The sequence below is a fragment of the Somniosus microcephalus genome, unplaced genomic scaffold (genome assembly GCF_052327205.1).
Source record: "Somniosus microcephalus isolate GS21.2 unplaced genomic scaffold, FLI_Smic_1.0 unresolved_chr1, whole genome shotgun sequence".
NCBI lineage: Eukaryota > Metazoa > Chordata > Chondrichthyes > Squaliformes > Somniosidae > Somniosus > Somniosus microcephalus.
Window position 1 is genome coordinate 137,654,807 of NW_028225179.1, and position 23,595 is coordinate 137,678,401.

At 44.3% G+C, this 23,595-nt stretch overlaps 1 protein-coding gene across 1 annotated transcript; it reads left to right on the forward strand.

The window, feature by feature from the left end:
- The first annotated feature begins 12,799 nt into the window (after positions 1-12,799).
- On the forward strand, positions 12,800-22,388 carry LOC147095992 (cell surface A33 antigen-like). The gene is made up of 3 exons (XM_085973752.1): positions 12,800-12,941; positions 19,359-19,696; positions 21,938-22,388. The coding sequence occupies exons 1-3, from the start codon at positions 12,800-12,802 to the stop codon at positions 22,277-22,279; spliced, it is 822 nt and encodes a 273-aa protein (XP_085829878.1). The 3' UTR covers positions 22,280-22,388.
- The last annotated feature ends 1,207 nt before the right edge of the window (positions 22,389-23,595 follow it).

Sequence of the window (23,595 nt, forward strand, 5' to 3'; positions counted from 1 at the left end):
GATAGTTGGATGTTTTGGTTAAAAGATCTCAGGGCCTCTTTGAATGAGAGTGATTGGATGGGGTCACCCGCTTTCCTCATTGATATCTCTCTTGTGATGAAGTGAATTGTATTCACACTATGCTCGCAAGAGGTGGCTTAACTCAGAACATTTCCTTAGTTCTTGTAGTCAGTTCCCACATGTTGAATTATTTACTAATTATTCACCTTGTAAATTACTTCAGTTAAATCGCTCAGAGGATTGATATTCTATTAAATAGAAGTAAGAATAGAATTACCGCCAATTAATTTTCATGGACTAAGAGCATCTAGTTTTGTTTTTTTACCTCTCGTGTTTATTTTTGCAGTATGTCTCAGATATCAGATTTCCTGGAGATAAGTGGCTGGGTCAGTGTTAGCACAACCGTGAAACTTTGCATGTAGTTGAAGCTATTATAGATTTTTTTTCAGTTTGCAGTTGGATGCGGTTTTGCTACTGACATATCTAAGATTGCCAGCTAGCGCTTGCAAATTTACCTTGTTTGCAAAGTGACTTATATATAACACAAGGGAAAAAATCAAAATACTTTGCAGATGCTAGAAAGCTAAACGAAAAACAGAAACAATTGAATTGCTGATCCGGCCAATCAGCATCGGTAGTGAAAACAGACAAGTTACCGTTGCAGTGTAGCACTTGATGAAAAGTAACATTTCAACGGAAATGGAAATCAGGCTGTGTCTATAATGGGCAACCGATCCGCCACGCCATTTTTACGCCTGGGTGGTAAGTTGAAAATAAAAGAAGTAAGTCTTGCATTTATATAGCGCCTTTCATGACCACCAGATGTCCCAAAGCGCTTTATAGCCAATGAAGCACCTTTTTTGAAGTGTAGTCACTGTTGCAATGTGGGACGCTGGTTTTACACCCCACCCAGTTTGCTCACTTTCGAAGTCAATTGAGAGTACAGGCTCGATTTTGTCAATGGGGGCGCATTGGGGGTGGTACTGCTGGTTGTCAGGAAGGACAGGCAGGAAGGAAGGGGAGGTGGGGTGGCTATGTTAATAAAGGAAGGAATCACTGTAATACAGAGAAATGATATTGGGTCAAAAGATCAGGATAATGAAACAGTTTGGGTGGAGATAAGGAATAATGAGGGGAAAAAAACACTAGTGGGCGTAGTCTATAGGCCTCCGAACAGTTGCAACTCGGTTGGACGGAGTATCAATCAGGAAATAGTTGAGGCTTGTAATAAGGGAACATCTATAATTATGGGGGATTTTAACTATCATATTAACTGGACAAATCAAATTTGGCAGGGCTGCCTTGAGGATGAGTTCATTGAGTGTATTAGGGATGGGTTTCTTGAGCAGTATGTAACTGAACCGACCAGGGGGCAAGCAACCTTAGATCTGGTCCTGTGTAACGAGACAGGATTAATTAAAAATGTCCTAGTAAAGGATCCCCTTGGAATGAGTGACCATAACATGGTTGAATTCCATGTTCAATTAGAGGGTGAGGAGGTTGTATCTCAAACAAGCGTGCTAAGCTTGAATAAAGGAGACTATGAAGGTATGAGAGCAGAATTGAGCAAAGTGGATTGGGAAAATAGATTAAAGGGTAAGACGATACATGATCAGTGGTGTACATTTAAGGAGTTATTTTACAACTTCCAAAAAAAGTATATTCCACTGAGAAGAAAAGGGTGTAAAAGAAAAGACAGCCATCTGTGGCTAAGTAAAGAAATTAAGGATAGTATTCGACTAAAAACAAGGGCATATAAGGTAGCCAAATCTAGTGGGAGGATAGAGGATTGGGAAAACTTTAAAAGACAGCAAAAAATAACAAAAAGATTGATTAGGAAAGGGAAGATAGATTATGAAAGTAAATTAGCAAAAAATATAAAAACAGATAGTAAGAGTTTTTATAGTTATATAAAAAGAAAAAGGGTGGCTAAAGTAAATGTTAGTCCCTTAGAGGATGAGACTGGGAAATTAATGGTGGGAAATATGGAGATGGCAAAAACACTGAATGAATATTTTGTATCAGTCTTTACAGTAGAGGACACCAAGAATATCCCAACACTGGATGAGCAGGGGGCTATGGGGGGGAGGAGATGAACACGATCAAAATCACTAAGGAAGTGGTACTCGGTAAAATAATGGGACTCAAGGCAGATAAATTGCCTGGACCTGATGGCTTACATCCAAGGGTCTTGAGGGAAGTGGCGGTAGGGATTGTGGATGCATTGGTAATAATCTTCCAAAACTCCCTGGACTCAGCAAAGGTCCCAGCAGACTGGAAAACTGCTAATGTAACACCCTTATTTAAAAAGGGCAGTAGACAGAAGGCTGGAAACTATAGACCGGTTAGCCTAACATCTGTGGTAGGTAAAATTTTGGAGTCCATTATTAAGGAGACAGTAACAGGACATTTGGATAATCATAGTTTAATAAGACAAAGTCAGCATGGTTTTATGAAGGGGAAGTCATGTTTGACAAATTTGCTGGAGTTCTTTGAGGAAGTAACATACAGGGTGGATAAAGGTGAACCAGTGGACATAGTGTATTTAGACTTCCAAAAGGCATTTGACAAGGTGCCACTCAAAAGATTATTGCTTAAGATAAAAAATCACGGGATTGGGGGTAATATTCTGGCATGGATAGAGGATTGGCTATCTAACAGAAGGCAGAGAGTTGGGATAAATGGTTCATTCTCAGACTGGCAATCAGTAACCAGTGGTGTTCCGCAGGGGTCAGTGCTGGGTCCCCAACTCTTTACAATCTATATTAACGATTTGGAGGAGGGGACCGAGTGTAACATATCAAAGTTTGCAGATGATACTAAGATGGGAGGGAAAGTAGTGAGTGAGGAGGACATAAAAAACCTGCAAGGGGACATAGACAGGCTAAGTAAGTGGGCAGAGACTTGGCAGATGGAATACAATACTGGAAAGTGTGAGGTTATGCACTTTGGCAGGAAAATTCGTAGAGCAAGTTATTATCTTAATGGCAAGAAACTGGAAAGTACTGAAGTACAAAGGGATCTGGGGGTCCTGGTGCACGAAACTCAAAAGGTTAGTATGCAGGTGCAGCAAGTGATTAAGAAGGCCAATGGAATGTTGGCTTTCATTGCTAGGGGGATAGAATATAAAAATAGGGAGGTATTGCTTCAGTTGTACAAGGTATTGGTGAGACCGCACCTGGAATACTGCATACAGTTTTGGTGTCCATACTTAAGAAAAGACATACTTGCTCTCGAGTCAGTACAAAGAAGGTTCACTCGGTTAATCCCGGGGATGAGGGGATGGACATATGAGGAGAGGTTGAGTAGATTGGGACTCTACTCATTGGAGTTCAGAAGAATGAGAGGCGATCTTATTGAAGCATATAAGATTGTGAAGGGGTTGGATCGGGTGGATGCGGGGAGGATGTTCCAGATGATGGGTGAAACTAGAACTAGGGGGCATAGTCTTAGAATAAGGGGCTGCTCTTTCAAAACTGAGATGAGGAGGAACTACTTCACTCAGAGGGTGGTAGGTCCATGGAATATGCTGCCCCAAAAAGCTGTCGAAGCTACATCATTACATAAATTTAAAACAGAAATAGACAGTTTCCTAGAAGAAAAGGGAATTAAGGGTTACGGGGAGCAGGCAGGAATTTGGACATGAGTTTAGGTGCGGATCGGTTATGGCCCTGTGGGTAGCGGAGCGGGCCCAGGGGCCGTGTAGCCTGATCCTGCTCCTGTTTCGTGTGTCTAATTCTGTTAGATTCAGGAGATAGTCCTGTCGTAGTGGATTGGCGGTTAGGATCAGATCAGCCATGATCTTATTGAATGGCGGAGCAGGCTCGAGGGGCCAATTGGCCTACTCCTGCTCCTATTTCTTATGTTCTTATGTTTGTCGGGTTTCAGTCCCGCCCCCAACGACGTCCAGCCAACTCACACTGTTTTCCCTTGATTAACCTTGTTAAGCCCATAGGCTTAACCAGCCAATTAAGAGAAAGCTGGTGACAGAGGATATATGAAGTTTCATCTGTCAAAATCTTTCGACAGATGAGTTGTCAGCATTTGACAACTTTGAGAAGCTGTCAAACACTGACAATCTCTGTTCTAAGGTGAGCCTTTGTACTGAAGGCTCACCAAACCTCTTTCCTCAGCAGAAATCAGATGGCTGCTGCATCTGAGAATGCCGCAGCCATTCTGTCATCTCTGCTGTTGAGATGAGGCACCTCCGGATCCCCAAGTGTTGAAGCCTGCAGGAAGAAACAGAGGTAACTGAACATTTTCTAACACCTTACACTGACCACTCATAATTAGCTGTCCACACTTGCACCCATCGCTCAGCTCTACAGCAGACATTTTGACCCCTCTCACCCCCACAGACCCACTTGTCGCCTCGCTGACCCTGGCAGGGTTTGCCGATGTCGGGAAGCCCGCAGATGCCGGGCTAAAATGGGGATAAGCCTTTTAACTGCCTGTTAACTACCTGTAAACAGGCAGGTAATTGGCTCTAATGCCCTTTCCGCCTCCCAGAATTCAGGCACGGAAGCGGGTTGGGAGCAGGTTCAGGACCCACTCCCAGTTTCTGCCATTTTCCCAGCAGACCCACCTCCATACCCACCTCCCCAGGGCTGGCAAAATTCCCCACTAGTATTGGGTGCGGTGTTAAATCAGCGGTCCACTAAATCGCGTGGCATTCCCACCCAGCGACTTAGTTTAAAATTACCCCCAGTATTCAAATTTACTTCAACAACTGAAGAGCTTGCTTCAATTTACTTTCAAAATAAATAATTTAAGATGTTTCTTTCAAGGGATTTTAAAAAAGTCAAAAGGATCACAGTAAAAATTGGTGCTTATACTGACAGTAAGTATGCAACACAAGGTTGGAGTCATTCCAATCTTATACATATTAGTAAGAAGTAAGTTTAACCTAATTCACCGGGCGGGAATCACCCCAACCAACATTCATCTCCATATACAATATATATTAATGATCTAGACAAGGGAACTAGATGTAATATCTCCAAGTTTGCAGGTGACAAAAAGCTGGTGGGCGTGTGTGCTGTGAGGAGGATGCCAAGAAACTCCAATATGATTTGGACAGGTTGGGTGATTGGGCAGATGCATGGCAGATGCAGTATAATGTGGATAAATGTGAGGTTATCCACTTTGGTGGCAAAAACAGGAAGGCAGATTATTATTTGAACGGCAATAGATTGGGAAAAGGGGAAGTGCAACAAGACCTGGGTGTCCTTGTGCACCAGTCACTGAAGGTAAGCATGCAGGTGCAGCAGATGGTTAAGAAGGCAAATGGTATGTTGGCCTTCATAGCGAGAGGATGCGAGTACAGGAGCAAGGATGTCTTGCTGCAGTTGTACAGGGCCTTGGTGAGACCAAACCTTGAGTATTGTGTACAGTTTTGGTCACCTTATCTGAGGAAGGATGTTCTTGCCATGGAGGGAGTGCAGTGAAGATTCACCAGACTGATACCTGGGGTGGCAGGAATGACGTATGAAGAGAGATTGGGTCGATTGGGCTTATATTCGCTGGAGTTAGAAGAATGAGAGGGGATCTCATTGCAACTTATAAAATTCTAACAGGACTAGACAGACTAGATGCAGGAAGGATGTTCCCGATGGCGGGGGAGTCCAGAACCAGGGGTCACAGTCTAAAGATAAGGGGTAAGCCATTTAGGACAGAGATGAGGAGGAATTTCTTCACCCAAAGAGTGGTGAACCTGTGGAATTCTCCACCACAGAAGGCAGTTGAGGCCAATTCATTAAATATATTCAAGAAGGAGTTAGATATATTTCTTAAGGCTAAAGGGATCAAGGGATATGGGGAGAAAGCAGGGACAGGGTACTGAATTTGGATGACCAGCCATGATCTCATTAAATGGTGGAGCAGGCTCAAGGGGCTGAATGGCCTACTTCTGCTCCTATCTTCTATGTTTCTGTGAGTGCAGATTGATGCAAAGCACTCATTTAACATCTCTGCTGCCTTTGATGGTCCACAAACTCTTAACTCTTCTATGTTTCTATGTTTCTATGTTTCCCCATTGACTTTATTGCAGAGTAAAATCGGGCGGGGTTCAGCATTGCACCAGATCCCGTGGGTTTTACAATGGGCAGGTTAGGTTTAAATTGCCCGAACAGGTTCAGTGCAGTGAATGGAAATTTTCAGACAGACACCAGGAAACATTTTTTTGTGCAGAGGGTAAGTACACCGCAAAGGGTTGGTCGGAATGGTGAGTGAGGCTGGGAAACTGGTAATATGGTTGATATGCTGAAAGGTTAACATCAAATGGGCTCACGAGCGATTCATTCTCTGAATTCAGGTTGAAACTGGCAGCAAAAAACTTTGGATTTCTATTTTACCTTATGCAAAGCTTCAATCACCACATGCTTATCATCTTTCAGATCAGATCTTAATCCGGGTCCCATCTGCCTGTTCAACAGCAGATAAGAGGCTCACCTGTCACAACAAGAGTCGTGCCTTGCCCGTAATATTCACCATGGTTAACAAATTCAACAGTGCAATAATAGGTTGTTGAATCGCGCACTGTTATATTCACCAATTGAATTGAAGCGCCCGTCTTTCCATCGAATTGTTCTGTATTTGGCCCAATTACCCGGCCTCTGTATCCTGCTGTATGGTTGGACAGTTCAGTTCCACCTGTACCATTCCTGTGCCACCTGAAGGTGCCTATTCCCCAATGCCCCTCGTACATACAGTACAGAACCGCTGTCTGCCCCTCGGTTACGTTAATGGATGCCGGGCTTTGTACAATTGTGATGTTCCCAACTCTCACTGCTGTAAAAGATCAAACCATTTTTAACATTGAAGCCAGAAGCTTACGCCGTGTTTAGACGTGTTTGAAATTCCGCTCTTGAAATTAAAGAGTTGGATACTAGCAGACCTATATGAATGTGCAATTGTCTCAAGCCCAATCTTCGCTATTACAGATGTTGGGGTAGAAATTCGTCTCGGTTGGTGGTGCAAAACGGGTGGTATCGGATTGGCCGCCCGTTCTATGCAATGCCCAATATTCAGTTTCATTGCCTAGAGTGGAACTGAATATCAGGCGCTGCCTATAACGGGCGGCCGATCCGATACCGCCCTTTTGCGACACCGATCGAGACAAATTTCTCAGCCTAACAGGCTAAAATAAAGTGATTAATCTCTCCCACTAAAATAGCGCAGCAGGAAATGTCTTCCAGCTTTTTAAAATATAAGAATAAAAGTTTGCAATTATTTTGATGAAGGTTCAGGAGGACATTCGTGCAACTGAGGTGATTTATATATTTTTTAAATGTTAATCTTTGTAATCATCAAGTTGTGTTAAAATTAAATATTTCAAAATGATATATTATGTAATCCTTCCATACTAGTGATACATTTTGGTAGGAAGAACGAGGAGAGGCAATATAAACTGAAGGGTACAATCCTAAAGGGGGTGCATGAACAGAGAAACCTGGGGGTATATGTGCACAAATCATTGAAGGTGGCAGGGCAAGTTGAGCAAGTGGTTAAAAATTCATACGGGATCCTGGGATTCATAAATAGAGACATAGAGTACAAAAGCGTGGAAGTTATGATGACCCTTTATAAAACACTGGTTCGGCCTCAACTGGAGTATTGTGCCCAATTCTGGCCACTGCACTTTAGGAAGGATGTGAAGGCCTTAGAGAGGGTGCAGAAAAGATTTACAAGAATGATTCCAGGAATGAGGTACTTCAGTTACGTGGATAGACTAGAGAAGCTGGGGTTGTTCTCCTTAGAGCAGAGAAGGTTGAGAGGAGATTTGATGGAGGTGTTCAAAATCATGAGGGGTCTGGACAGAGTAGATAGAGAGAAACTGTTCCCGTTGGCGGAAGGGTCGAGAACCACAGGACACAGATTTAAGGTGATTGGCAAAAGAACCAAAGGTGACATGAGGGAAAACTTTTTTATGCAGCGAGTGATTAGAATCTGGAATGCACTGCCTGAAAGGGTGGTGGAGGCAGACTCAATCACGCCTTTCAAAAGGGAATTGGATAAGTACCTGAAGGAAAAAAATTTGCAGGGCTACGGGGAAAGGGCGGGGGAGTGGGACTAGCTGAAGTCCTCTTGCAGAGAGAGCTGGCACGGGCTCGATGGGCCGAATGGTCTCCTTCTGGGCTGTAACCATTCCAAATGATTCTAGTAATATTGAGAACAACAACGTCACATATTGCATTCCAAATGATTATATTTTTGAAATTATACCCAGAAATATGCATTTTGAAAGCACATAGAGGAAATGCAGCAGACTATAAAAATCACCTTCAGACTGATATAAAATGCATCGTTGTTGTATATAACCTCATGGTGTGCACAATGGCAAATGAATGCTATTAACAAACACAAAGCAATGTGCAGGACTCGAAGATACAATTGAAGTCCAACTGTTCAAATGCCTTGCTTACAACTCGCTCTCATCCATTTGCTTTTTTTTTTTTTCAAAGCAATTATACAGTTTCCTCTTGACTTTATCTATACTGGGGGTAATTTTAATTTTTTTGCGATAGGATAAAACAGGCAATATCGAATTTGTCGCCCGTTATACGCCTCCCACATTTTCCTTTCCATTTACGTCAATGCTATGGAAAATCTGGCGGTGTGTATAACTGGCGGTCCATCCAATATGGCCTGTTTTACCTTATCATCAAAAATTAGAATTACCCCCACTCTCTTTCTCACTGGGTTCAAACACAATCTGCTCCAATTTTGTATTACCTTTATTAAGCGGGCATCGCACAATCATGGGTGTGGGTGCTTCCTAATTTTTCTGTTAACTGGCAGGGGGATAATGGCATGAGTGTTTTTTTTTGTTGTGCATTGTTTGCTTAAAGAAATGAAAAGGGAACAAAAAAATTATTTTGGGTTAACGGCCACGAACATTTTAGAAGAGTTAGTTGAGTATTGTGCTACTATAGCGCTGAATTTGAGTTAGTTCGCCCATTGGATAAATAATTGATGGTGAAAGCAGATTCAATAGTCACTTTCAAAGGGGAATTGCACAGAAACGTGGAAAGAAACAATTGCAGGGCTATGAGCAAAGAGCCGAGGAGTGGGGCTAGTTGGATAGCTCCGTCAAAGAGCCGGCACAGACACGATGGGCCGAATGGCCTCCTTCTATGCTGTATCATTCTGTAATTTCATTCAGCATTTAAAGTAGAAAGCGCAGGACCGTGATTCAATTGGTAATGGCAACCCATCACTGCACCGCACAGATCACAAGATCCCAACATCAACTCCCCATCTTTGCTGAGTTGCATGTTCTCATCTGGGTTGTTGCCAGAGACGGACAATTGACCTCGGAAACAGTGGGATAAAGTCGGGAGAATCGCCACTCCCGCTCGTTGAAATGACTTCTGCTCGGATGTGCGAGTGTGCGGAGCTCTAGGGAAGACCAATGAAGCTGGGCTATGAACCCCTCAAGTCGGCACTCACTGGCTGTGCTCGTCAGGGAAATGATGGGCACTTGGACAATGTACCGGATCCACACTTAATGGAAGGAAAGGACTTAACTGAAGGGGTAAAATTACACCCTGTAATGAATTACTGAGGTAAAATGGTCTTTCCTATCCCAAGGCGATAGCATGTATAATCATAATAAAGTTCGCGGGTTGCCATGCGTTCCGCTTTAGAACAAGTGAATCAATTTGAAAACTGCTTACCAAAGGGAAGAGTCAGGATCCAGATTATGAGACTGGAACTCATCCTTTCTGCGTTGTAAAGGCAACGAAACTATTTATGAAATAAATCACGGGTCACGAATGGGAGAAGATTGCAATTACAATCCTTTTATAATGTTGAAACCGACAGGGTGTGACGGAATGGGAAGTATCACGCGAACTCCAGGCACAGCCGAACCGTCAGACATGGTCAGTGTTTTTGCTGATTTGAATTTTTCCTATCTCCGTAGTCGCCAGATTCTGAACCATAGGCTCAAAGAAGCTCAAATGAAGACATCCATCCCGCTATAAACACCGGCGAGATGGCAGTCCTGCAGAGCTTTAGGATTACCGTGCGTATTTCTTCACCCAGAGAGTGGTGAACCTGTGGAATTCTTTACCACAGAAGGCAGTTGAGGCCAATTCATTAAATATATTGAAGAAGGAATTAGATATATTTCTTAAGGCTAAAGGGATCAAGGGGTATGGGGAGAAAGCAGGGACAGGGTACTGAATTTGGATGATCAGCCATGATCTCATTGAATGGCGGAGCAGGCTCGAGGAGCCGAATGGCCGAATTCCTATCTTCTATGTTTCTATGTATATCTGTGAGCATCCAGATTAGTAAATTAATTATTATGGGACGGGAAATGCAATCGCGCCCGTTCATATTTCCCAAGGATAAAGAAAACTCGCTAATGCTGGAAATCTGGAACAAGAAATATATTTTAAAAAGGTGCTGGCAATTGCCCAGTGGACCAGTAAACATTTAACGAGAAAGACAGATTAACGTGACGGGAACGGTCGCATAGTGGTTATGTTACTGGACCAGTCATCCAGCTCGGCCTGGACTAATGATCCAATGAGTTCAACGGCACGGCAGCTGCGGAATGTAAATTCAGTTAAGGTGAAACCCGCTTGCTTTCCTTAAATTTCTCTCACACACAGCACGTCCGAGCAAATCTAGAAATCTCTGCGTAAGTGCTTCAAATAGAAACATAGAAACATAGAAGATAGGAGCAGGAGTAGGCCATTCGGCCCCTCGAGCCTGCTCCGCCATTTAATGAGATCATGGCTGATCATCCAAATTCAGTACCCTGTCCCTGCTTTCTCCCCATATCCCTTGATCCCTTTAGCCTTAAGAAATATATCTAACTCCTTCTTGAATATATTTAATGAATTGGCCTCCACTGCCTTCTGTGGTAGAAACTTCCACAGGTTCACCACTCTCTGGGTGAAGAAATTCCTCCTCATCTCTGTCCTAAATGGCTTACCCCTTATCCTTAGACTTTGACCCCTGGTTCTGGACTCCCCGGCCATCGGGAACATCCTTCCTGCATCTAGTCTGTCTAGTCCTGTTAGAATTTTATAAGTTTCAATGAGATCTCCTCTCATTCTTCTAAACTCCAGCGAGTATAAGTCCAATTGACCCAATCTCTCCTCATACGTCATTCCTGCCATCCCAGATATCAGTTTGGTGAATCTTCGCTGCACTCTCTCCATGGCAAGAACATCCATGTTAGCTGAGAGATTCGGTTGGCGACGCTATTTTTATGATACTGACACTTAATACACTCGCACCACATTACTCTCTCTCTTCTCTTTTGCGTGGCACACGATGGCAAATGGAGAAGCAAAACACATTGAACATCACACCACAGCTTAATAACATTAGCCCACTTATACATTCAATTGTCCTCTGTGTTCAGAAAATGGTGTGCCACTGGTCCCATGGATAAACCCTCGACACTTCCACAGTTGTGAGCAAAACATAAGTAGAAATAATGATATTATTATTCCAAGAATGAACAGGTTCACATTAAAAGTGAGAGAAGGATCCCACAGCCGAGGACAAGCTTTCTATGGTGTTTTACCTGGTAAACTACATGAGTATAAATTTACGATTAAGTGCTCGGGATACAGACCAGTCTCGGGCAAACTTAATTTGATCCTTGGAAGGAACGGGCTTAATGGGTCGAATTAAAAAGGGGAAACACTCAGCAGGTCGGACAGCATCTGTGGAGAGAGAGAAACAGCGTTAAGAACTGGTTCCAATGTTTTACTTCGGCTTCCCATATCCCTTAAAGTTAATTTATGTGCAAAAGGAAGTATTTTCGCTGATGTGCTGGTGCCCACGTTCCCATATGATAGTCACTGTTCAGGACTGTAACAGGATTATAATACTGAAACTAGGGTTTGAAAAGTTAAATTATGAGGACGGTTTGCCTGCACTTGGCGTGTATTCTATTGAGTTTAGAAGGTTGAGGGTTAATCTGACCGAGATGTTTAAAGCATAAAAGGATTCGATAGGTTAGATGCAGAGATACATTAATAGTAAGAGAAGGATACCACAGCAGAAGGCAAGGTTTTTAGGGTGTTTTTTTCTAATCTGAACTGTTGAATTAAGAGATATACAGAGAAACGATTTCCTCTGGTTGGAGGGGAGGGGTGCAGAACAATGGAGATAATATTAACATTGGAGCCAAGCCATTTCGGCTTGAAATCAGGAAGCACTTTTTCACGCAAGGGGTTGTCGAAAGATGGAACTCGCTGCCCAGAAGGAGGTGAATGGTGGAACAATTGATTTTTTCGCAGACCGGGATCGACAGAATTTTAGATAAGGGTATCAAGGGATATGGGTCAAAGGTGGTTAAATGGAGTCGAGGACCGATCAACAATGACCTAATTGAATGGTGGAACAGGCTCGAGGGGCCGAATGGCCGACTCCTGTTCCTCCATGTCCCTATGTAGCGATCTTCCAACTTTAGTTCAGGTTAGCCACTGTACTATTTGGAAGTTGATTCTCAAGAAAATTGCCGCATCTTTAACCTCAAGCAGAGGCGTTCAACCCAAGCCAATAATCGCAGCGCTCTTTGTCCCTTAGTTTGGTTCCAGTCAACTTTTCAGGACGAATAAATCTAGTCCATTTGTATTGACGGCGCATGTAATTCGTGCTACAGAATGTGGAAATCATTGTGAATCCTAGGCACCCACAGTAAAGACTTACATTATAATATGGGGCATTTCCAAGATTCGTTTACTATTTATTTTTATTGAGAGCCATTCGCTGACCTTTTCAAGTAAGGTGAAGTGCTGAATTAACACCAGTTACGTAGTGTGGGACCATGCCCACTACGAACCGGTCCGAGCCACCTCAAATATATTTTGCACATCTAGCTGACAGAGAAGACTTTCATACCACCAGGCTTCTGGATCTCAAATCAGGTTCCGGAGAGGAGAGAACAGTCTTCAACCCATTACAGGCAAGTAAAGCTTTTGGTTGTTTGTTGATTTTTGGACTTGCAAGGTTTAATGTCTGATTCGCATAAATGAATCAACAGTAGTAGCGTAGATGTGTACAGGACCAGAAAACCAAACGGTCTATATTGAAAATGTAATAATAACTTAGATAAGAGACTTGACAGAGAAGCAAACTTAATCAAAGTTTTCAAATGATATAGCCCGTTAAAGATTGGTATTTATCTGTACAGCGAGATATTAGTTCGGGTCTCAATACAGTTCAAAGCCAACTCCAATAAAGAAGTTTCTCCCAACAAACTAACACCATCAAAGCAACTCAGAACTAGCATGCCTCTGTAAATGTGCCACAACAGTGTTGCATTAATGTTCGATTGTTTAAATTGGGTTGAAATTTGCTGGATGGCTTCGGGCGTTTGGAATCATATTCCTGGCCTTTGTGTGTAGTCACAAGGTATAAGTGTGGAGAAAGACTTCCTGTACTGGGCATCTCTAGCTAAATCGGGACCATGTTCGGAAAAAACCCTGGTTTAATATTCTCTAAATTTATGGAGCAGAGGAAATCTTCACGCCTACTTTCAATGATCCTGAAACTACACCATTGGGAATATTTCCTATTTATATTTTACAGAGGCACAAAGTAAATCTTTGCACAATAAATGTTTTTTCCCCTGAATATAACGATTTTTGGCACATTGCGTTTTGAACATGATGTTGGTGACCCTTTCCATTACAGCATTACGATGTCAGCCCAGCCATGGCTCAGTGGGTAGCACCCTCGTCCTTCTGGGTCAGAAAGTTTCTGGATTTAAATCCCACTCCAGAGACTTGAGCACAAAAATCTAGGCTGACACTCCCAGTGCAGTGCTGAGGGAGTGCTGCACTGTCGGAGGTGACGTCTTTTTGGATGAGACGTTAAACCACGGCCTGGTCTGCTCTCTCAGGTGGACGTAAAAGATCCCATGGCAAAATTTTGAAGAAGAGCAGGAGGAGTTATCCCCCCCCCCCCAATAGTTGTACCTCAACCAGCAAAACAAAAGACAGATTATCTGGTCATTATCACATTGCTGTTTGTGGGGTCTTGCTGTGTGCAAATTGGCTGCTGTGTTTCCCACATTACAACAGTGACTACACTTCAAAAAGTACTTCATTGGCTGTAAAGCGCTTTGGGACGTCTGGTGATCATGAAAGGCTCGATATAAATGCAAGACTTACTTTTTTCATTTTCAACTTGCCACCCAGGCGTAAAAATGGCGTGGCGGATCGGTTGCCCGTTATAGACACAGCCTGATTTCCATTTCCGTTGAAATGTTACTTTTCATCAAGTGCTACACTGCAATGGTAACATGTCTGATTTCACTACCGATTCTGATTGGCCGGATCAGCAATTCAATTATTTCTGTTTTTCGTTTAGCTTTCTAGCATCTGCAGAGTATTTTGATTTTTCCCCTGTGTTATATATGTCACTTTGCAAGCAAGGTAAATTTGCAAGCGCTAGCTGGCAATCTTACATATGCCAGTAGCAAAACCGCATTTAGCTGCAAACTGGAAAAAAATCTATAATAGCTGCAACTACGTGCAAAGTTTCACGGTTGTGCTAACACTGACCCAGCCACTTATCTCCAGGAAATCTGATATCTGAGACATACTGCAAAAATAAACACGAGAGGTAAAAAAACAAAACTAGATGCTCTTAGTCCATGAAGATTAATTGGCGGTAATTCTATTCTTACTTCTATTTAATAGAATATCAATCCTCTGAGCGATTTAACTGAAGTAATTTACAAGGTGAATAATTAGTAAGTAATTCAACATTTGGGAACTGACTACGAGAACTAAGGAAACGTTTTGAGTTAAGCCACCTCTTGCGAGCATAGTGTGAATACAATTCACTTCATCACAAGAGAGATATCAATGAGGAAAGCGGGTGACCCCACCCAATCACACTCATTCAAAGAGGCCCTGAGATCCTTTAACCAAAACATCCAACTATCAATAATTCCAGGCTACTGGCTTCCAGTATTCCACTCGGAAACTCACCCATCGTTAATGGCAAGTCCATTTCAATGTGAACAGGACCAGAAAACCAAATGGTCTATATTGAAAATGTAATAATAACTTAGATAAGAGACTTGACAGAGAAGCAAACTTAATCAAAGTTTTCAAATGATATAGCCCGTTAAAGATTGGTATTTATCTGTACAGCGAAATATTACTTCGGATCTCAATACAGTTCAAAGCCAACTCCAGTAAAGAAGTTGCCCATCCCTAATTGCCCTTGAGAAGGTGGTGGTGAGCCACCTTCTTGAACCGCAGAGGGCAGTTACATTGCTGTGGCTCTGGAGTCACATATAGGCCAGACCGGGTAAGGGCAGCATATTTTCTTCCCTAAAGGACATCAGTGAACCACATGGGTTTTTATGACCATCCGGTAGTTACATGGTCACCGTTACTGATACTAGCTTTTGATTCCAGATTTATTCAATAAACTGAATTTAAATTCCCCAGCTGCCGTGGTGGGATTTGAACTTCACGTCTGCGGATCGTTAGTCCAGGCCTCTGAGATTACTAAATCCAGTACCATAACCACTGTACCCTATTATTTCACTCTTGCAGGAATACCATCCCCGCAGTTTTATCATAATAGCTTCTAAGTCTCATCTGAACAGCGGTATTCTCTCAGCACTCGGCAGTCAACCTGGAGAGTGTGATTACATCTGTTCTTCAGAGATGCCATTGAACTACAAAGTGGTGCTTCAAACATTGCCACCCGTGTATTTGGACGCGAGCGCCAACCAATGAAATATACAACGGCTTCACAGAATATGGTTATGCATGTATACTTCTGGCATTAAGGTAAGTGGAAAATTCTGCAAGTTCACCCACAGCATAAAATGGGGCCGGTATAAACGCAGCGTTCGAACTGAACGCGCTCGGTTCTGGAGCGGGTTAATTTAAAATCTGAAGTACTTTATACCTGCACGAAAACAACGGATGCTACTTTTAAAATGATTGTGTTATCTCGGTAACATTGGCAGGGCGCCGTGGGGGCGGAATATTGGAGATATCTGTCCCTTGTACATCACGTCCGATATTCCTTTCCTTTGACTCCCCCCTGCAAAGTTTCACTTCCTTTACTTTTCTTTCTATCACTCTCCTCCAGGTCATTTTTTATGAATGAATACAAGAACATAAGACATAGCAGCAAGAGTCGGCCATTCGGCCCTTTGAACCTGCTCCGCCATTCAATAAGATTATGGCTGATCTTCCACCTCAACCCCACTTTCCCGCCCGATCTCCACATCCCTTGACTCCCTCAGAGTCCAAAAATCTATTGATCTCTGTCTTGAATATACTCAACGACTGAACATCCACAGATCTCTGGGGTCGAGAATTCCAAAGTTTCACCAGCCCCCGAGTGAAAAAATGTCCCCTCATCTCAGTCCTAAATACCGACCACTTAACCTGAGACTGTGGCCCCCGCTTCTAGACTCCCCAGGCAGGGGGGACATCCTCCCTGCATCAACCCTGTCAAGTCCTGTAAAAATGTTATATGTTTCAATGAGATCACTTCTCATTCTTCTAAATTCTAGGGAACATAGGCCTAGTCTACTCCATCTCTCCTCATAGGGCAATCTCCCCATCCCAGGAACCAGTCTGGTGATCCTTCGTTCCACTCCCTCTATGGCAAGTATATCCTTCCTTAGGTAAAGAGACCAAAACTGTACACAGCACTCCAGGTGTGGCCTGACCAAGAGAAAATAAAACGTAATATGTAGCACAAAATTTAATCATTACAGCACAAAGCACTTTACTAGAGATATATATATGAAATTATAATGAGCAAGTGTCATAGTAATCGTAGTCTAAAGGCTCTGAAAAATGACCACATACACACAGGGATCCACTGCAATGGCCGGCGCACAGACCGGGTCAGTAGGGTAGATATTAAACTTGACACCTTGACCAAAAGCTGGCCTTGTGGATGAGGCGTCCATTATAGCAGCGGCCTGATATTCATTACCACTGATAGCAATGGGAATGAAAATCGGCCTGTTTCTCGACGGGGGGGCGGGAGATCCGCTCCACGGGGGGAGTTTAGACTTTCGGCCATAGTGTAAAATGGTCAAGATGGAAATAACCGCCGATCATTCACAGCACCCGATTTTCCTTTTCATTGAAGTCAATGTGAGGGGAGCGTATAATGGGAGGCCACTAGATAGCACACGTTTCACACTCTCACCCAGAGTTAAAATTATCCCCGCCCCCACGAATTTACGGTTCAAGCGTTGAAGGTGAAAATTACTCCCACCCTGAATCAATGTAAAGTAGGTCTGCAATTACTTATTTTTAGCCAGCTTGATTTCAACATGTTAGCTGTTTGAATTAACCAGCGATTACATTACTTCTGGGCTGATCAGGTTTCAAAATAGACAGAACAGACTCATCACATTCTCCTCAGCCTGCTCTGCACTAACTCGTTCATTTTTTCTGTGCTTTCACACTCTGTAGGTCCCCTGATATTCGGTAAATGTATATTGAAGGGACGCAGATTTGTGCACCACATTAAGAATGACTTGCACCTTCATAGTTAGAATGCAGTTTCTCATTTTCTGGTCTTGCCTATTTATTTAATTCTCTTTCTCTAATTCCATTACTGCAGGAAGAATGAATCCAATCAGCATCCTATGGATATTAATCCCTCTCTCGAGTAAGTAGACGCTTCATTTTTTTCCATTCTTCATTTATCAGCCGAATGTTTCCACCGATCATTTTGAAATACTGTTAATATGCCAGTATATTTTTTATTGGAATTCGGGACTAAAGCATATGGGATCCTGGGCTTCATAAATAGAAGCATAGAGTATAGAGAGCAAGGAGGTTATGATGAATCTTTGTAAAACACTGGTTCGGCCTCAACTGGAGTATTGTGTCCAATTCTGGGCACCACACTTTCTGAAGGATGTGAAGGCCTTAGAGAGGGTGCAGAAAATATTCCAGGGATGAGGGACTTCAGTTATGTGGATAGACTAGAGAAGCTGGGGTTGTTCTCCTTCGAGCAGAGAAGGTTGAGAGGAGATTTGATAGAGGTGTTCAAAATCATGAAGGGTCTGGACAGAGCAGATAGAGAGAAACGATTCCCACTGGCGGAAGGGTCGAGAACCAGGGGACACAGATTTAAGGTGATTGGCAAAAGAACCAAAGGTGACATGAGGAAAAACTTTTTTACGCAGCGAGTGGTTATGATCTGGAATGCACTGCCTGAAAGGGTGGTGGAGGCAGACTCAATCCTAGGTTTCAAAAGGGAGCTGAATACGTACCTGAAGGAAAAAAATTGCAAGGCTACGGGGAAAGGGCAGGGGGGAGTGGGACTCGCTGAAGTGCTCTTGCAGAGAGGGCTGAATGGCTTCTTTCTGGGCTGTAACCATTCTATGATTCTTTGATTAATTGTGCATTCATTTTATTTGTCTCACATGTACATTGGGGGGGGGGTGAAATTGGACATAACTGGCGATGCAAGACAGGCGATAAGCATTGGTTGCCCATTATTCATCCCTCCTCATATTCAGTTCCATAGAACTGAATATCAGGTGTGCGGTAAACGGGCGAGTCCGCCTGTATTGCATCCCTGGTCCTGTCTAATTTCACCCCTAAGATATCAAATGGACAGCAGCCATTTATATCAATCAGATTTGTCCTGTTTTTTATTCTGATGTCCTAATCAAGTCATAACACTGAAAAGCAAATCATATTGTGTGTAGATTTACCCCGGGGAATAAAACTGCTTGCAGAAGACTGCCTGGTTTTCATGGGCTTTGACATAAAAGGAGTGAAATTGGTCTTGGATGGGAGCACAAAATGGGCGCTAGCAAATCGCAGCCAGTTTAACATCTGCCCGATGTTCTTCAGCATTAACGTCAATGGGAAAGAAAAACAGCCGGCCAAAACCAATTTCACCCCAAAAATGGGATGAAAATCAAGCGCGTTCTACAACAGGCGATGGATTCGCGCCACCAAGCAGTGAACCTGAAAATTAACCCCGTGTAAACGGTACTGTTGAAGTGTGAACCTGCTAGCAAAACAACAACACAGATTAATGCATCATTCAAAGAATGGCCAGCAAACCGGGATATTATGTTAATTATGGGGTAGAATTTCAGCTTTCGGCCGGGGCGTAAACCTGGCATTGCGAATTTGCCGCCCGGTTTGGATTTTTCAAGTTGACAATCTACCCCAGTATTACAATTTGCAACAAGGCAAACTCACCCTTTATTATCAGCAATTGTTGCTCAGAAGTTCACACTTGTTCAAACTCCGATCGTTGTCAAATTATGGAAAGGTCGGGCGTTCCATACCGGTTTTAGTAGGACCGTCTCTCAAAGTTACAACTTCGACTCAGGTAATATGAATGTTATTCATTTCCAGGGATCAATGCTGGGAGGTTCACAGTTAGTCAGAAGAGGACCAACATTAAGGCGGTGGAAGGGGAGACCGTGCTCATCCCCTGTACCTACACAGCCAATGTCTCTAAGGCGATAGGGTCTTGCACCTGGTACAAGGACACCAGAAATGGAACACTAGTCTCCAACAAAACAGCAGAGTACAGAGGCCGGATCCACACACCCAGATATGAGGATTTTATCAATGCCGGAGACGCTTCTATACTGATAAAGGACGTGAGTGTGAACGATTCTGGGGTGTATTACTGCAATGTGAGACTGATGCAACTCGGCAAGGAATTTGGAGCCGGAACACGTCTCACTGTGAGAGGTGAGAGATTCGCCTGCCTGCAATATCGTGTGACCCATGGGTGGGAGAATCGGCCCCACAGTGTTATGGCGCTATCTCCGACTGGTGATCTCCGAAGTGATACATTTTGGTAGAAATAACGAGGAGAGGACTTATAAACTGAACGGCATGATCCTAAAGTGGGTGCACGAACACAAAGACCTGGGGGTGTATGTGAAGGTGGCAGGGCAGGTTGAGAAAGTGGTTAACAAATTATATATTTCATAAATAGAAGCATAGAGTACAAAAGCAGGGAAGTTATGATGAGCCTTTATAAAACACTGGTTGAGCCTCAACTGGAGAATTGTGTCCAATTCTGGGCACTGCACTTCAGGAATGATGTGAAGGCCTTAGGGAGGGTGCAGAAAAATTTACGAGAATGATTCCAGGGATGAGGGACTTCAGTTACGTAGATAGACTGGAGACGCTGGAGTTTTTCTCCTTGGAGCAGAGAAGGTTGAGAGGAGATTTGATAGAAGTGTTCAGAATCATGAGGGGTCTAGACAGAGTAGATAGAGAGAAACTGTTCCCGTTGGTGGAAGGGTCAAGAACCAGATGACACAGATTTAAGGTGATTGGCAAAAGAACCAAAGGTGACATGAAGAAAAACTTTTTTACGCAGCGAGTGGTTAGGATCTGGAATGCACTGCCTGAGAGGCTGGTGGAGGCAGGTTCAATTGTGGCTTTCAAAAGGGGATTGGATAAGTACCTGAAGGGGGAAAAAGAATTGCAGGGCTGCGGGGAAAGGGTGGGGGAGTGGGACTAGCTGAAGTGCTCTTGCAGAGAGAGACGGCATGGGCCGAATGGCCTCGTTCTGTGCTGTAACCATTCTATGGTGCCTCTGCCGGAATGGCTTCACTGTGGGGGAACTCCGATTGTGGAATCGCACTCAGCTGCAGAGCGGAGACCATTTAACCATTTTAAATAGCAGGTTGTCGACTTTGCAATTACATAGCGCAGGAATCTCTATGTTAAAGAATAGCACTCGTCGGAAATCAAACCTGTTGGCTGGCTGCATAGTTATAACAAAGGATCTAAGGAAAGACATACTTGCCTTGGAGGCGGTGCAATGAAGGTTCACTAGATTGATTCCTGGGATGAGAGGGCTGTCCTATGATGAAAGATTGTGTGGAATGGGCCGATACTCGCTGGAGTTTAGAAGAATGAGAGGTGATCTCATTGAAACATACAAGATTCTGAAGGGGGGTTGACAGGGTAGATGGTGAGAGGTTGTTTCCTCTGGCTGGGGAGTCTAGAACTAGGGGGCACAGTCTCTGGATAAGGGGTAGGCCATTTAACAACAACAACTTGTAGAGCCTTTAACAGAGTAAAACGCCCCAAGGCACTGCACAGGAGTATTTTAAGACAAAGAAATTTGACACAGAGCCACATGAGGATAAATTAGGGCAGGTGACCAAAAGCTTGGTCAAAGACGTGGGTTTTAAGGAGTGTCTTAAAGGAGGAAAGAGAGTTAGCGAGGTTTGGCAGGGAATTCCAGAGCTTAGGGCCTAGACAACAGAAGGCACGGCCACCAATGATTGAGCGATGATAATCAGGAATGCGCAAGAGGGCGGAATTGGAGGAGCGCAGATATTTCGGGGTGGGGGCCGGGTTTGTGGGGCTGAAGGAGATTACAGAGATAGGGAGGGACGAGACCATGGAGGGATTTGAAAACAAGGATGAGAATTTTGAAATCGAGGCACTGCTTAACCAGGAGACAATGTAGGTCAGCGAGCACAGGGGAGATGGGGAGGAATTACTTCACTCGGAGGGTTGTGAATCTTTGGATTTCTCTGCCCCACAGGGCTGTGGATGCTGAGTCTTTCAGTATATTCAAGGCTGAGATCGATAGATTTTTGGACTCTAGGGGAAGCAAGGGATATGGAGATCCAGCGGGAAAGTGGAGTTGAGGTCGATGATCTAATTGAATGGCGGAGCAGGCTCGAGGGGCCGTATGGCCGACTCCTGCTCCTATTTCTTATGTTCTCAAGTGGGCGGCTGACAAAATCAAGTCCATATTTGAATCCAAACCAATATCCTACTCCCTGTCCTCCTCTGGAGACTGACCGAGGGAGGGTTGTGCCTTTGGGCAGCTGGGGAGTGTTGCCGCTAATCGGGGCTTCACTCCGAACATTGGCCCTTCACTACTGGTCCTGCCTAACTTAGTCCCAACTTCTAATCAGATAGCAGCGACCTTTTATTCTTCTGATTTCCAGGGAATTAATGTTGGGAGGTTCACAGTTATTCAGGAGACCAGTATTCTGGCAGTGGAAGGGGAGACCGTGCTCATCCCCTGTACCTACACAGCCAATGTCTCGAGTGAGAAAGGGCAGTACACCTGGCACAAGGGCGCCAGAAATGGTACAGAAGTCTCCAACAGAACAGCAGAGTACAGAGGCCGGATCTTCCGGCCCAAGGAAGAGGATTTTTTAAACATTTCCATTCTAATAAAGGAGGTGGGAGCAAACGATTCTGGGATGTGTTACTGCAAAGTGCGAAATGGGGGACTCGGCGAGAAATATGGAGCTGGAACGTATCTCGCTGTGAGAGGTGAGTGATTTGCCTGCCTGCAATATCATCGAACTGCAATTGTAATTAGCCATATACCTACTGAAGATTCGTTTTCAACTTGCTGCCCAAGTGTAAAACTGGCGTTAAGAATCGGCTGCCAGTTGTAGAAACCGTTCCGATAACAGGCAGCAGATTGGTAACGCCAGTTTTACTCCAAGGTGATAAATTGAAGAGTTACCCAACAATTCTGTAAATGACCGGTTGGTGCAATGTGCAGATTATGTAATGGAATTTTATCCACCACATAAAGGGCAGTGCAACAGGTTAGGCTCTTTTGCCTCTGTGACTGGGAGGTGCAGTGGGTCAGACACTGTCCTTTCCCCCTCTGGGACTGGTTGTTGCAGTGGGTCAGAGACTGTCCTTTCCCCCTCTGGGAATGGGTGGTGCAGTGGGACAGACACTGTCCTTTCACCCTCTGGGATTGGTTGTTGCAGTGGGTCAGACACTGTCCTTTCCCCCTCTGGGACTGGGCGGAGCAGTGGGTCAGAAACTGTCCATTCCCCCTCTGGGACTGGTTGTTGCAGTGGGTCAGACACTGTCCTCTGCCCCTCTGGGACTGGGTGGTGCAGTGGGACAGACACTGTCCTTTCCCGTTCTGGGACTGGGTGGTGCAGTGGGACAGACACTGTCCTTTCCCCCTCTGGGACTGGGTGGTGCATTGGGACAGACACTGTCCTTTCCCCCTCTGGGACTGGGTGGTGCAGTGGGACAGACACTGTCCTTTACCCCTCTGGGACTGGGTGGTGCAGTGGGTCAGACAATGTCCTTTCCCCCTCTGGGACTGGGTGGTGCAGTGGGACAGACACTGTCCTTTCCCCCTCTGGGACTGGGCAGTGGGTCAGACACTGTCCTTTCACCCTCTGGCACTGGGTGGTGCAGTGGGACAGACACTGTCCTTTCCCCCTCTGGGACTGGGTGGTGCAGTGGGACAGACACTGTCCTTTCCCCCTCTGGGACTGGGTGGTGCAGTGGGTCAGACACTGTCCTTTCCCCCTCTCGGACTGAGTGGTGCAGTGGGTCAGACACTGTCCTTTCACCCTCTGGGATTGGTGGTGCAGTGGGTCTGACACTGTCCTTTCCCCCTCTGGGACTGTGTGGTGCAGTGGGTCAGAAACTGTCCATTCTCCCTCTGGGATTGTGTGGTGCAGTGGGTCAGATAGTGTCCTTTCCCCCTCTGGGACTGGGTGGTGCGGTGGGTCAGATACTGTCCTTTCCCCCTCTGGGACTGGGTGGTGCAGTGGGTCAGACACTGTCATTTCACTCTCAGGGACTGGCTGGTGCAGAGGGTCAGACACTGTCCTTT